The sequence below is a fragment of the Seriola lalandi genome, unplaced genomic scaffold (genome assembly GCF_002814215.2).
Source record: "Seriola lalandi dorsalis isolate HSWRI2012SDOR001 ecotype SW California unplaced genomic scaffold, Sedor1 jcf7180002054563, whole genome shotgun sequence".
Taxonomy (NCBI): Eukaryota; Metazoa; Chordata; class Actinopteri; order Carangiformes; family Carangidae; genus Seriola; species Seriola lalandi.
In genome coordinates this window covers 1,116,202-1,132,886 of record NW_019525116.1, presented here as the reverse complement: position 1 = coordinate 1,132,886, position 16,685 = coordinate 1,116,202, and the positions used below count along the sequence as shown (strand labels likewise).

Here is a 16,685-nt window from a genome sequence, read left to right as displayed (position 1 = left end):
AAAACCTTCCATACAATATTTATACCTCCCTTCTCTTTTTCTCCACCACAAATCCCTCTCTCTCTCTTTCTCTCTCCAGCCATCTCTCTCCAGATCTCTCTGTTGCCTTCTTCTCCTTCCTCTTTCCCTGTACATCCTCTCCAGTCTCCTCTCCCCTCCATGAATCTATCGCTCGTCTTTCCATCTTCTGCATCCGAGTCCTCGGGCTGATCCCTTGCTGCGTTTCTACTCGTCTCTCTCGAGTTTTCTTCTCTCTCATACTGTAGTGGTGCGGATATGCAGATTTTTACATTAACTGTATAACCACCTCTGTGCTGGTGGGTTTCCCCATGCACTGTATACCTACTTAAAAAGAGCAATGCAGCCAATCATGTTACAATCTTTAACGTAATCTGTGGTCTCGGCCTTCTCTCCATATTTGCATAATATCTGTCTGAGGATTTGTCACTTTTGTTATATTATATATTTATACCACTCTCATTTACGATGCTCATGTAGCGATGGAGGCCACAGTGAGCCCCATGTACCAACACACCACTGCATCACTGCCTCTGAAACCAAACTCTGTTTCATGTCCTGGTTTTACAGTCTCTCACCGGCTGCTGCTTCATTTATCTCCATTGTTCATCTCTGTCTCTCTTACGATCCTCTCAAAGGCTGCTTGTCTTTCTCCTCTCCTTCCCTCTCTGTCTGTGTATTTTTACACATATCTGTGACTGGCTTGATCCCCTCTGCATTGTCAGCACACACACACACACACACACACACACAGTCTTTTCATGTTATTTTGCTGCTGCACAATCACCCTGTAAACAAGCTTTAGACCGCTGCTCTTCACCTGTCACACACACATACACAGACACACTCGCTTTGACCTATTTTCAGTAATGAGAGCTTTTTTGTGCTTCTTGGTTCTTCTCAAAACACAAAACACACTGCTGCAACAATCACACACTGGACAGGGAGGGAAGAAAGACCCCTCCCCCCCCGCTGGTGTGCAGTACAGATAAGCCTCCTCTGTGACAAACATGTTAACATGTGTGTGTGTGTGTGTGTGTGTGTGTGTGTGTGTGTGTGTGTGTTCACCCATAGGTTTTGAAGCTCAGAGTGAGCTGCTCAGAGTGTGCTGCTCCGCCATCGCCATCTTGGCAGTGCCTGATTCCGCCCCTAACTCCCAGCTAATCCAAAAATGAGTTCATGCCAGTTTGTGGCACTAACTTTAAGCCTTAACAATATTTAAACAGTTGAGTTATATAAAAATTCACTTCCTGTACAGTTGTCATGAAGGAGGAAATTAGCAACAGAGACTAAAACCGTTTTTTGTATCAGGCTGTAAACGTGTTTATTTCTGCTGTAAAGTTGGACATTTTAACAAGCGAGTCTATGGGGATTGACTCACTGTTAGAGACAGACTCTAGTGTAGTAATTGCAGTTTTTAGTACTTCAGTGGTGGCTTTATTTTCCAGCCTCAGAGGATGCCGCTTGGTCACAACCAAGTTTGCAGCAGGGGACTAAACAAGCAGTCCCACACCCTATAGTGGTTCAGTCCAAACTTGACCTAAGAGACTGTATGTCTTGCTAAAGTTTGAGTTATTAAAGTTATTAAAAAAAATAAAATTGAGAAGGTTCTCAAAGTGCACCACGATACAACATCTACTCAGTGGCTTCCAGCTCAGCCATTAAACTGGATCAAATAAACCGATCACATTAAATTAAGTTAAAATAAAAAAGTTTATGATCTTAGCACATTATCAAATTGCATAGGGGACTAAGCTAACGCAGAGGTAGCCTATAGTTTGTTGTTGAGGCAGTTACCAGAAAATGAAATTTGCATCTGGAAGGAAACAAGTTTGGTTTTTATAATGAATCACTAATCTTTTCAACTATTTATTTTTGCTGATCACTGTTACTGTTTTTGTAACATTTCCTTGTGAGCTACTAAGTGCAGGTTTATTTCAGGTGAACCAGATTCTTCGAGGCCGAGTCTCTCCAGCTACTGTATGAATACGTGAATACTAAATGTGCTTCTCGTATGCCTGGTTCCAAATACATGCTGTTTCCCTCTATGTGTTTATTCTGAGAGAAGGGACAAAAAGAGTTTCTGTCTGTGTTTTCATATTGTGAAACTCTCCGATTGAGCGAGTGCACAAACACACTCACATACAGTCAACTGCTTTAATTTGTAAATCAGGAGGAACTGGGGCTGAAAAATAAAAACACAACACATAGCACACTACACACACACGAACACACACGAACACACACACACACACGAACACACACAAACACACACACACACACACACACACACACACAAAACAAACAGCCCTGTCCATGGTTCTGAAACAACAGCTTAGCAATGGTCACATGTATCTTCATCTAATTAATTTGGTTGTTTTATGTTTTGTATGAGTAACAGAACAGATGACATTAAATATTACACAAAATGTATTTAGCCGGCAGATTTTGATAGTGACAAAGGATCCAATAGAACAGTGGGCTGTCCCAGATCCTTTTACAACAGGATCCAGCACAAACTGAGTCCTGCATACAGAACAGTGCATATATAATTGTACTGGAGCTTTCTTGTAATGTACTTGTCAGCCTCAATGGGAATCTCCTTGTCAGGGTTTATAAAGAGGAATCTTCATCCTCTGCACACTCTTTGTGCTTTGTTGTTGTCATGTCTCCCATCTCCTATGACGTCCTAACATGTACTGTATGTGTGACAAAGCGTCTCTTTTTCTGTTCATTTCTCCACTGCATATCACCGTCTCCATCACCACTCTCTCCACATTGCTCCTACCTCCTGCTACTACTACTGTTTTCTAATTATAACAACATTAAAATGATGACCAGCTTTTGTTGGATTCTTGCTGCTTTTAATGACGGTGCAAAACCAGCTGATTGACACCACTTAGGAAATTATGTTTTCTACACACACGCTGCAGACGAGGAAAAAACTGCGCTGAAATATCCCAATTAAGATTTTCTTCTGCAGAGTGAGTTCATAACGAGTCTCCGAGTGACTGCCAGGGAGAGTAAATGAATCTGAAATGAATACGCTTGTGCAGACTCGTTTACACTGTGTGCTCATTATAGATTAACACTTAACATGATACATGCATTTCTATCACAAACAACACTCATGACTTGTTTGTGCAGCAGACAATCACACGCCGCCATGTTAGCAGCAGCCTACATGAAGCACTTAATACTGTGAGAGGAATTAAGGGGCAAAGAGGCAATAACAGTAAACACACTAATTAGATTACACTGTTCACTATCACTCAGAGTGGCAAAGCCGCTCTGTGAGGATTACTTTTGATCTTTATCTTTACACAAACCACTTTATTCGGCATAGTTTTCAGTCTTTTAGCTCAGTTTAATTTATTCTCACAAGGGTTGGAGCTGGCAAGACCAGTGGGTGGAGGAATTTTGTTCTGTCTTTTGTTGTGCAGCAGACACACATGCATCATGGATAAACAGATACAGCACAAGCCAAATTGATGGAGAAAGTGATGATGACCACCAGGAGCATCTGGCACAGCTTCAGTGCTCCTTGGCATGGTTTCTCTAAGTCTGTAAAAAAAAAAGCTGTTTTGATGATGAGTGATGTCTCTCTCATCCCCAATGTCCCACTGCATCACGACATCATTTCCAGAGCCTGTTTCGCATGCAATGACTGTATAACGGACTTAAAACTTAAAATTAACACTAAATGACACATATTTACTTTTTTTTTTGTTTGTTTGTTTATGTCACGTCCCCTCCAAAGTCTGTAAAACAAGCTGGTGAATTTCCCCTCTTCTAATGAGCACTGTTCAGGAAATACAGACAACACAGTTGTAAGTAATTAAAATGAGTAAAGTTCAGCCACAAAGTATCTGTGGATCATAAATGAGCTGCGTTTTGCTCAAATACAAAACAAGGTCGGCAAAGCAGCTTTAAACTATACTGGGAAAGTGGCAGCTGAGGAGCAGCCTGCTGGAACGCCTCCAGTGGAGCAAAAAAAAAAGAAAAAAGAAAAAGGCTGCACTTTGACTGGAGGGACTTAATCTACTTCCTGAACATTAGTTCTACTTGTAAAATAAGTCTCTTCTCCAAGGTCGTACGTGTCTGATTGTACAGAAGTTCTGGGGCTTTAGGGAATTTGTGGGCCTGAACGTCACTGGCTGGTTAAACACAGACACCACGTCAACTGCAACTTTAGTACCCCCTCATTCACAAAATAATGAAGAATGGGGTGAAACTAGTATCATTATAGACGATGGGCGGACAGGGGAGCAAGTGAGGAAGAGATCATTTATTTTCTGATAGTTTTCGTGGTGGTTACTTTCTAAAGCATAATCATAACCATAAAACACTCAGATCTCAATCTCCCTGTCCACCTCTGTATGTCTGCTTTTCCTCATTCATTAAATCAAAATCAAACATCAGAGTAAATACAAAGAGTAACATGACGACTGAGCTTTTCAAACACTGCTCTTATTTTTTAATCTATCATCGGTCTCCTTTGCATGGTTCTTCAGATGCAGTGGAAACGCTAAGAGAATCGCTCAAAAGGGATTTTTAATGTCTTGTTTAGTTCCTGAATTTGTCTCCCCTGGTTCCATAGTTCCCACAATGATTTTGGTCGGAAAGGGATCTGATCTTTTATAGGTGCTCAGCTGCATTGAGGCCACACAAAGGCCACAGCAATTGATCACTGTCATACTCGTACAATTTAGAAAGGTTGAAACCAACAATTATTATTATAAATACATCTGACAACTGTTTTCCTTAATAACTGATTGATTGGATTATTCGCTGAAGTCCACGTTCACATATTTAAATGACTTTTGTTGTCTGACCAACAGTGAAAAACCCAAAGATGTTGAATTTACTATTATTGAAAACTGGGAAACAAGCAAATATTCGCCCGTGAGAAGCTGGTTCCAGTCAATTTTTGTCATTTTGGCAAAAAAAATTTTAAAAATGAAACGATTAATCAATTAAGCAACTAAATTTTGCAGAGTACTGGCGCTGCCTGGTAAAATAATGAAACTGCCATGTACAGGGTCATTGAGGGGCCAACGACAAATTTTTTACCCCTCAGTGGTTAATCCATCCACGGTCTTAAACCTGCAGATCACACACTCACACAGTTGTCTCTGCCACAGATCACAAGGGCGTGGGCTGCAGCTCTCCATCTGATGTTTTGTGTGTTGTCGTTTTACTGGTTTCAAGCAGTGACTCACAAACTAGTGCTCACATGGGCACACACTCACATACTGCACACACGCAAAGCTTTTAATGGCAAATGGGACGCAGGAGGTCACAGGGAGACATGTATGTAACAACTAATATCATGAAATCATACCATTAGTACTCCTTTTTCTCTCTCTCACACACACACACACACACACACACACACACACACACACACACACACACACACACACCATTCTAGACTGAATTTTAGCTGATGGTATCTGGGCTAATCCTTCAGCTTTTAATACTATGGAGGCAGAAGTAAAACTGCCATGATAATGCAGCTTTCATATGAATGGGACCAGGAGGACGATGGGAGGGGGAAATAAAAGAGGGTGGATGTTAAAAGGCAGGGGCAGAGGAGGAGGAGGTGGAGGACGAGAGACCCAGACAATGATAATGGAAACGAATGAGAGGTGTGTGTTGGAGATGTAAGAGAGGAACTCACCCATCTGTATCCTGGAAGTTGACATTCACTTTCTTTGCAGAACCGAGGAGCTCTGAAACACAAATAAAGTGAAACGTGAATTGATTTTTGCAGTGATAGCTGGATGATGCCTTTTTATGATGTAACACAGCAGTCAGTGCTGTGTTTAATGTTTACAGTATCATATGGGATGAGTATTCTGTAGTCAGTCTTCAAGCCAAGGAAGCATCATTTTTCCTTTTTTCACTTTTCCCCTCGTTGTTCATCATGAGTCATATCGTCGTCATATTTCTTCGTCTGCTCTTTGCAGGAAAGAATGTCATTTCCTCGAGTTCAAGCCCCCACGGTGATAATATGTCTGCCGTTCAGAATATTTACATCACTCATAGCAGGCAGGCTACTGTGTGCGGTTAGACATGGAGCGAGTTCACATGGATGAATCTCACATTCAAAACTCACAGACAGAAATCATCGTCATAAAGATATTACAGCTGCACAGCACCTTTCTTTCCAGGTCAAATAACAAAATGTTATTAAAGTCAAATAAAATGTTTTATGTGTTGAAATGAATGTATTGCACATGACTTCATTGCATCCCTTTGGCCTCATGTTGTGATGTTGTGAGTGCACAACACGCTGGTGCCAGCTTTGAAAAACCATCTTGTGACTGAGCTGTTGGTTAAATGCTCCTCATGAATAAATTTAAACTGACTTTTGCAACACGTCACACTTGAGTGCAGATGCTGGCACTGCATTATGTATTTACATTAAAGCTGTGTAGGTTGTGAACAAACAACATAGTCTGCAATAAAGATCAGAATGTAAATCTGTCTTGGAATGGAAATATATGATAATAACGCAAATACGAGACGCAGTTTCTCCTGCACATGACAGAAAAATCAGAAAAATATCAGATAATATTAATGGTATAGACAGTAATACAGCAACAACTACCCAAATAAGAAGATTTAGTTACATTATGGTTAGGAAAGAGTAAAAATTATATTATAATAACAAATTTAAGTTCCTGCCAGACTGGAGGGCATTACTCTGTTTGGCTTTAATTTGTCAGCATTAAGTCATAATCCCCATGTTCTCCCTTTAAGTAAATGTAAAGTATTTCTTTAACATTTTGTGCACATATGAATGTGTTTTATTCCAAATTCGGTGACATCATCATACAGCTTGAAGTGCGTCTTCATGCAGCTCATGGGTTTGGATCAGTTTGATTTTTCAGTCCTCACAGTGATGATGTCACTGATTCACTCGCTCACTCTCTCCATCACAGCTCTGCAGGCCTGGCGAGTGGCTCGCAGCCAGAGCAATGTCACAACTGAGAAAACTAACGGCAGGGTCGATGAGCTTTGTCATGATATGCTGGTTAGGCACTGACGCCTATTAGCGCCAATTGTTAACACACAAACATGTATTAACACACATACTGTATATACACTGAAAGAAGACATTCATATACACACACATAAAAGTGTAAGACTGTACTAAGTCTACTAACACAACATTTTGCTACTGTCACCCACATTATTTTTCATTTTCTGCCCTCTGTTTTTGTCTCCTGTTAGCTGACGATGCAGCACAGAGGATAAAGATGAGCCACTCATCTCTTTCTACTCTTTCTGTCTTTGCACCCACACACACACACACACACACACACACACACAAACGCACACATGCACACACACTCCCTCCAGGGTGCAGGAAACAGGACAGTCCCTCTATTGTAGAGGAGACAGCTCCCAGCGCCACTGGCAGAGGAACATTGATTTCCTAACCGGCTATTTCTGGCCACTAAATGCAGGGATTCACTCACACACTCTATCTCTAAAACATACATACACACACACACACACACACACACACACGGACCAAGAGCTTTCTACATCCTCTGTGTGTGTACTTGTTGTGAGAGGGATGTAATGCCACAGAACCTGATATGCATCGACTAACATGCATTACAGTAATACTAAGGTGCGGTGAATGGTGATAAAATGAAGAAAAGCTTGAAAAAGGCCAGAGAAACAAACATGAAACGACAGACAGAAAATGATAGAAGAGAGTATTTTATAATTTAGGATATCACTGATAAGCACCACACAATGACTGGCTTCTTCCCAAAAAAGAACAAAACATGCTCACACACAGACACACACAGTGTTGTCTACGGTCTCTTACATCTGTCCAGCAGCTGCCAGCCGTAACCTTTTGACCCTGTGACGTCACGGCCACTAGTCCTTAGACATGACCCCTACCTCTGTGCAGCCCTGTTATGTGACAGGAAAATGGACACACCCTTTGCAATAAGGCAAAAATCCCCTCCTTTAATCTGACGGTGTCTTCATGACAGACCTTTGAGGGGAAAAGCTGCATCTGGTTTTTACAAATTACAGGAAAGATACGCCCTGCATACTCATTCCACTTTCTGTTTGATGGAGGCTGGTTTCCTCAAGCTGACTCCTCTGTGTCATTTATCAATATCCTCCATTTCCCAAAATGCCTTTTCAACAACTTTAAAGGGAATGACCATGAACTTCATGTATTGTCCGTCCACTAAGCTAACTATTGCTACATCTGTCAAGCTTTTCGTTCTCACACAACACAGTTGATCACGGTGAAAGGTTTACCATCAATAATTACAATAATTAGGACAAAAGAAGGTCTCTTGATTTCTAATAGGTGACTGTCAACGGTGGCAGCTGAAATGACAACTGTTGCTGGCAGATTGTATCAGCTGTAGCTAGCTGGATAATTATGTTAACAATAGCTCTGTGAGTTCATTAAAAACACTGTGTTTGATTCACTTTTTACTCTTTCCATTTCAAAGCAAGACCCCTAATAAAGGCTCATAAATATGAATTTGACAGCAACAGTTGTGGTCAAAAGTTTACATACACTTGTAAAGAACATAATGTCATGGCTCTCTTGAGTTTCCAGTTATTTCTACAAGTCTGATTTTTCTCTGATAGAGTGATTGGAACAGATACTTCTTTGTCACAAAAAACATTCATGAAGTTTGGTTCTTTTATGACTTTATTATGGGTTAACAGAAAAAGTGACAAAATCTGCTGGGTCAAAAATATACATACAGCAACATGAATTAGCAATTTTGGTGACTTAGAAAGTTGTGTCAATGAAATGAGCTTCATAGCATGGCCACTTAACTTCTTGTGAGTAATTATGAGTGACTACAGCTGGTGACTTCTCTGAGGCCATTTAAATAGGGCTCATTGGATACAAACACCCACAAACGCTACAATGGGAAAGTCAAAGGAGCTCAGCATGGATCTGAAAAAGCGAATCATTGACTTGAACAAGTCAGGAACGAGCCTTTTCAAAGCAGCTGCAGGTCCCAAGAGCAACAGTGCAAACAATTGTTTGTAAGTATAAAGTGCATGGCACTGTTTTGTCCCTGCCACGATCAGGAAGCTATCACCTGCTGCTGAGAGAAAATTGGTCAGGAGGGTGAAGAGTCAACCGAGAACCACCAAAAAGCAGATCTGCCAAGAATTAGAAGCTGCTGGAACACAGGTGTCAGTGTCCACAGTCAAGCGTGTTTTGCATCTCCATGGACTGAGAGGCTGCCGTGCAAGAAGGAAGCCCTTGCTCCAAAAGCGGCACCTTAAGGCTTGACTGAAGTTTGCTGCCGATCACATGGACAAAGATGAGACCTTCTGGAGGGAATAATCGAGCTGTTTGGCCACAATGCCCAGCAATATGTTTGGAGGAGAAAAGGTGAAGCCTTTAACCCCAAGAACACCATGCCTACCGTCAAGCACGGTGGTGGTAGTATTATGCTGTGGGGCTGTTTTGCTGCCAATGGAACTGGTGCTTTACAGAGAGTAAATGGGATAATGAAGAAGGAGGATTACCTTCAAATTCTTCAAGATAACCTAAAATCATCAGCCCGAAGGTTGGGTCTTGGGCGCAGTTGGGTGTTCCAACAGGACAATGACCCCAAACACACATCAAATGTGGTAATGGAATGGCTAAATCAGGCTGGAATTAGGGTTTTAGAATGGCCTTCCCAAAGTCCTGACTTAAATCCCATTGAGAACATGTGGACAATGCTGAAAAAACAAGTCCATGTCAGAAAGCCATCAAATTTAACTGAACTGCACTAATTCTGTCAAGAGGAGTGGTCAAAGATTCAACGAGAAACTTGCCAGAAGCTTGTGGATGGCTACCAAAAGCGCTTAATTGAAGTGAAAATGGCCAAGGGACATGTAACCAAATATTAGCACTGCTGTATGTATATTTTTGACCCAGCAGATATGATCACTTTTTCTGTTAACCCATAATAAAGTCATAAAAGAACCAAACTTCATGAATGTTTTTTGTGACAAAGAAGTATCTGTTCCAATCACTCTATCAGAGAAAAATCAGACTTGTAGAAATAACGGGAAACTCAAGAGAGCCATGGCATTATGTTCTTTAGAAGTGTATGTAAACTTTTGACCACGACTGTACATACACGATACTGTGCTTTTCTCAGGAAAAATGTTAGCATCCCTACCAGTTGATCCATCTTGAAGAATTACAGCATTAATAATGTATTGTATTAGTATAATGAGCGTGAAAAGGAAAAATATAAATATAAGTTAATTTATGTGTAAACTTCCCCTCATATAATAAAGAGCAGAACATGGGTCGCTTACATTAGCTTAAATTCTGATAGCATCCAGAATCGGCTTCCACACAGTGGTTGTGCTATCCTGTAAATTAATGTAGTTGGTTCATCATGTGTCTTGGAGATATTGCTCTGTACTACAATGGGGTAGTTAGCCTGACATTTTCCTTACATGTTAGCTTTTGTATTTTTGGTTTTGGAAAGGCTAAGAAAAGACACCACCCTCCAAACTCTACATGATTATATCTTATCTCATAGTTATTAATAACATATGATGAGTCATTAATATTTCAGCATTGGTACTTTTAGACATTGACTACATAAGTAGGATGGCCAGTAATTAGATATGCAATATTACACTATACTGCAACGTGGCAATGCTAAAGTTAAACCATCAAAAGTTCAGTTAATTCAGACCAACATAAAAAGCTTTAAACAGTCCTGTTTGCAGTGTGCAAAGAGCAAAGTGAATATATTGATCATTCTCAGCAGACTAATGAGGGTGAACAATTTAGATACCATCGGCTGAGCACACACCCAAGCACGCACATACGCACACACATACAAACCTGGTATATAACACAAACACGGTGATGAATGCCTCATGTAAAAGTTTTTGCAATTGCATCAGTGTGTCCATGCCTTGTGTGTGTGTGTGTGTGTGTGTGTGTGTTGCTCAGAGATACTGGACAGCAACAGAGTAGACAGTCAAAACAAACAGTGAAACCATGGTTATGGAGAGGACAGCCAGCCGAAAAACACACTTCTTCAAAGCACTCCAACACTCCACACCCACAGTGCTACAGCCTCATTAGAAGAACACACACACACACACACACACACACACACACACACACACGCACACACACACGGGGCACACACACAGGGCACACACACAGATACTGTGAACACCCATATATATTCATGTCGAAACAAAAAAATGGCATTCATAATTACACACATCCGTCTCTCCCTTCATACTTCATATATACAGTAGGTGCTGTAATGCAGTGACTGCAGGTTAATTGGAGTCACTATCAAAGCATCTGACAGCACCCATAGGTGTTTCCTGTGTTCTACCAGCCTAGATTGGGGGGGGGGGCATCTACACTGTAAAACCGAAACTGAATATAATAAAATACAATTAAAGACAAAGATCTTCACCAGTTTAAAACCATAGCAATTTAAAAGTTTTGTGGTAATCAGAAAATAAACTTTCAACACAGACAGAAAACTTCTCTGGAAATGCTTGAGGCAAGCAATCTTTAAAAAACTGAGAAATTAAAATCTGTTATTATAAAGTCTAAAATAAATGTTATTAAAAATGTTGAGCCCTTGGGGATTTGGGGGAGGCTCTTCTCTGTGTATATGCCAGGCAGGATCTTGGCATTCTGCCTTCCTTTAAAAGATAAAGCGAAAGACAAACTGAAAAATACAACATAAACAAGTGCATTACATAAGCCAGAGAAATTGACCATTTCAGCAGCAGTAAATACAAATGATAGCTGCAGCAAATGTTGGATATCAGCTTCAAGAATGAGTCAAATAGAAAAGCAGGGCGTGTAACAAGGGGCAACTTTTCAAGTATGTATGAAGCAAAAATATGTTAAAATATGTGGTGCGTTCAATATGAAATAGTTTTGAATGTCATGAAATATTCAAAATGTAAAAATAAGGGATGTACTATTCTGTACTATGTTTTTACAATTTGAAATCTTGACATATTAACTATGTAAACCACTGTGAAAACATTACAGCTCCCCTGCTCATTTCTGTAATCTTTTCTGTCTAACATTATTATTTGTTGTTAAACAGCCTACAACCATGCTAGTGGCTCTGTGAGGCTCTGCGACACAGCTTAATGGTAACTTCAGCATGCTGATAACAATGCTAACGTGCTCATATGTAGCAGGATTAAAAGGAGCTATTTGTAAGTTTTCTCTGCCGATGAATCTGGTTTCTTGCCGGGAGCTGGTGGTGGCGATTGTCGCTTGACAAAAGCTTCAGACATTGTTGTGTTTACAAGACAGGAGGTTATAATACGCTGGAGGCTACAGTGTGTCGCTATCAGAAAATGACAAGAGAGGCCGGAGTTAGCTGGTTAGCATGTTAAACAAGCGTTAACATTAGCGTTGCTTTGCACCACTACAGACAGCTGTTAGTGAGTAAAGGAGTAGACTGGTGAGTAAACAGGTGTTAATGCAAATGCTAATGCTGGCTACATGGCAATAGCAAAACTTACAAATAACTTCTTTATTGTTTACTATGTTCACCATCATATTTTGTGTTAGCATACTAACAATTGCTAATTAGATCACAGACAGCTAGGGACAATGGAAATGCCATTAGTTTGGTAGGTATTTTTAATTTGGCTAAAGTATTCAACACATTTTTGATCCGATGATGAAGAATTAAGGGATAATCAAACTTAAATATCATGAAATTCCATCCAACGTCTGTTGAGATATTTGGGTTTGGACCAAAGTTTGGACCAACATATTATCTAACATATCCCTACAGGCCATGCTGCTAGCGTAGCTAAAACTGTCATCTCTTTCACAGCACAATTACTGTTAACTGTTGGATTTTTTGTAATGTGCATTATTATTTATGTTTATGTGATTTTAAATGAGGTTTTCTTACTTCTGAAATGGTTCCTCTTTTACCTCAGCACCATATTCACAAGTCTATAAACATTTTAGTGTTTGTGCGTGTGTGTGTGTGTGTGTGTGTGACACTCTGGAGGAAACCAATCCACCAACTCAGAGATAAGTTAACAGCACAGTCCACTCTGCCCACTCTGCTCTGTTTTGTATGTCTATCCTGAAGGGGTATCGATCGCTTCCTGTGAGCACACCCCAGTGAATGTCAAAGGTCATTTAGAGCTGAAAAGCATGATGGGTTTTTAATTGTAGTGTCTATGCATGAGCGAGCGTGCGCGTTTAAAAAGGTCAGATAAATTCATATTCCGAGTAAGAGATAGAGGCAGTGAAGGTAAAAGAAGAGACTACATGTTTTTTTAGGGGGAATTATTCGCAGTCTGCTGATTATGTGTTTTCATACCCGTGGCAAAAATGGGCTGATCTCATCCTCCTGGGAGAGGAGAAGGGAACAATGTCCCTGCTTCTTTTAATATGCCGTGCTGTTATATAATATGTATCCTGGGGAAGACTGTTTCTAGTATAAAGACAACAAGGGAGTTTATTTTGTTCTATCCTGAAATACATTTACATTACAAAAAAAGAAAAGGAAAGGAAAGGATAGGACGATTTCTTGTTAGCTCACTGCCTTCTCCTGTCTCCCCAAATTTCTCTTTCCTTCCTCTCTTCCTCTCTTTTTCTCCCTGGCAGTGAGGATGGAAAATAGTGTGCTGGACTCTGGAGTGCTCTCTGAAAGTAGACCTGTTGTCTTGGCTCTGATCGATCTGTCCCCCTTTCCCCTCCTCCGACTACTTCCCTCACCCCCACCCCCCTTTCTTCATTTTCACTCCGTTTATTCCAGTGGCATCCCTCCTTCCAGGTCCACAAATGAGAAAGGTGATAGTGTTTCTTTTCTCTCTCTCTCTCTCTCTCTGTGTTCCTCGATTGTGGCAGTAAAATTACTTTGGCAGGAGGTTGTAGCAGGGTCTGTCTTCATGCATTCATCCTGCATTATTAAGGTAGACTCTTTTCCTGTGAACATTACCCAGAAGAATCAAATCAGGAATGTTGTAACCTACACTCTCATGTCGGTTTAAGTTTTCCCTACTCTGAGAAATGTCTTTTTATTGACCTTTGAGCAGACAAAACTGGCAAAAGGTGATTTTTTTTTTTCCCTTTGCCTTTTGACTTTTGTAATTCTATTGATCATAAGCCCAGTATACATTTCAAAAGGTGCTTCTTAATTATATGAATTTACTGTGTCATTTTCACTTATCATAGAAAACCACAAGTCTAAATCAGCTTTAATTATTTAATCTTTGTCTCTAAAAAGCCATGTTCTGTCCATCGGGTTCATAAGGCTGGCAGCTCAAATTACAATACCCATGAGCCTTAGCTGCAATGGCTGCGGAGACGAGGGCAGCCAAAGTAGTGACTCATCGCGGGGGTGACCATATCAGAAGAAAAGCAATGAAATGAAACAGACACATTGTCAAAGCAGTGGGTTTTGCGTTAGCTGTCTTAACTTCATTTGCGAAGAGGGATCAGTCTGAAGCCTGAGAGAATTATCGCCTGAATAGTGATGGGCAGATCAGCTCTGATGTCATCTGTATCAACGCTATACATAAAGAACCCACCTGACACCCACCCAAACAAATTACTCCTCAGTGGGAGATGGTAACATATTACACTGAAGTAGGCTGGTTTTACACTTATTTAAAGTCAAAGTTCTCAGGTATTTCTACAACAGCCTGACCACAGTTCGACATTTTTAATCCATTCAAACTAAATTCCTGAATGTCTCAGATACTTCCCAAAGACAAATCAGTTTAAAAGCATATAATAGGTCGTGGCTGCTGCCCGAAATAAATAATGAGTTCAGACTTTTTTAAAAGTCACTGTGTTAATTTTTTGGCTTTACTTTGCCCATGTTTATCTGTGTTTTCATCCACAGCACGAGGCTGCTCTAAAAACCTTTCCAACACCAAACAACAGATAACGTTAGCTAGCTGGAAACATGCTGAAGCTGTTAGCAACTAAAGATTCGTCAGGTGGCTCCTAATGAAAGATAATGTTGCTCAGTATCTGCTAGATACAGTGTAGATGAGTAACTGTTTGCTAACAAGTTTGTCATATCAGCTAAAAAGGTGATAGATGATTTGTCACTGTTGTGTTTGCAGCCGTGCAGCACAAAATGAGTTATTGCAGGTTAAACATTTTTGTCATTGTCCGCCAGTCTCCTCAAGCTCTTCACCACTTAGTGGTTTCATACACTGATTAGAAAAAAAGTCTAAATTTGCATCTCTATGTGAACTAGCCTGTGTCACCTAATTAGCTCTGGGGAATGCTAAACAAGTGCACAATAACTTTCTAACCTAGGTCACTGCAGGCCTTAAAAAACAAATGTTTTTAATACAAATTAGCATACAAAGAAGCTGTGGGTTTATATAAAGATTCACCTGCCAGGAAAACATAAATTTAGCATCGTTACCACAGTAGTTGCTGAAATTCATCCAAAATTCAAAATGTTGCTCTCTCCTTCATGCCTGTGTGTGCACCGCATACTAGTGTTGCCTTGGACTCCATGCACTCAGTGACCTCCCTCTTATTCTCTGACATCATAAAAGGACATGGCCGCCCCCGTGTCATCAAATAAGGACAGAGACTCTGTACAAGACATCATATAAGGACAGAGTGGGTAATAATGGGAGCTCTGCCAACATCATTCCCTGTCTGCCGGATGCACACACACACATACACACACACACAGTTAATCGGCCTACACACTACACACACACGCACACAAAGTGCTGTATCATGAGTGTATACACACACACACACACACACACACACACACACACACACACACACACAGTTAATCGGCCTACACACACACACACACACACACAAAGTGCTGTATCATGAGTGTATACACACACACAAAGTGCTGTATCATGAGTGTATACACACACACACACACACACACAAAGTGCTGTATCATGAGTGTATACACACACACACACACACACACAAAGTGCTGTATCATGAGTGTATACACACACACACACACACACACAAAGTGCTGTATCATGAGTGTATACACACACACACACACACACACAAAGTGCTGTATCATGAGTGTATATACACACACACACACACACAGTGACAGGCAGCTTCACATCCAAACCAAATACAGACACTACAGTGATTTGTGAACAAGTTCATAAACCTGTAGTTAATTAGTATTAATAATTTATCTGCATATACGTAAATACTACCAGCTGCCTGTCACTGTGTGTGTGTGTGTGTGTGTGTGTGTCTGTGTGTCAGCATGGTAACTGCAGGAGCTGTTTGATCCTCATTGACTCTCTATGCTTCCTCTCTCCTCAACACTTCCTGGTCAGAGCTCTCTGAGCAGGTAGCACACACATGCCATCTGCTCACATCTCTCTCACACACACACACACACACACACACACACACACACACACACACACACACACACACACACACGATTTAGCACTGACACACTCGCAGTCACATATTTGGGTGTCATTTTACGATTAGAGCTATACATTTACAGTATATAAACATTATTATGCACATATAATGTATTACTGAGCATCCACTTGACAACATGATTACATATTAACATCTTCTCGTTTCCTTGTGTGATTCATTGTGTAACCTCAGCCAATGAGCCAACATGTTGGTTTACAAC

The 16,685-nt window shown here is 40.6% G+C and overlaps 1 protein-coding gene across 1 annotated transcript in view; it reads right to left on the bottom strand.

The window, feature by feature from the left end:
• Positions 1 to 16,685, bottom strand: part of caskin1 (CASK interacting protein 1) — a 106,195-nt gene that overhangs the window by 45,469 nt on the left and 44,041 nt on the right. Inside the window, exon 2 of the mRNA XM_087176645.1 lies at positions 5,702 to 5,753. Within this exon, the coding sequence (XP_087032771.1) occupies positions 5,702 to 5,753 (52 nt within the window). The remainder of the gene's footprint in view (positions 1 to 5,701; positions 5,754 to 16,685) is intronic.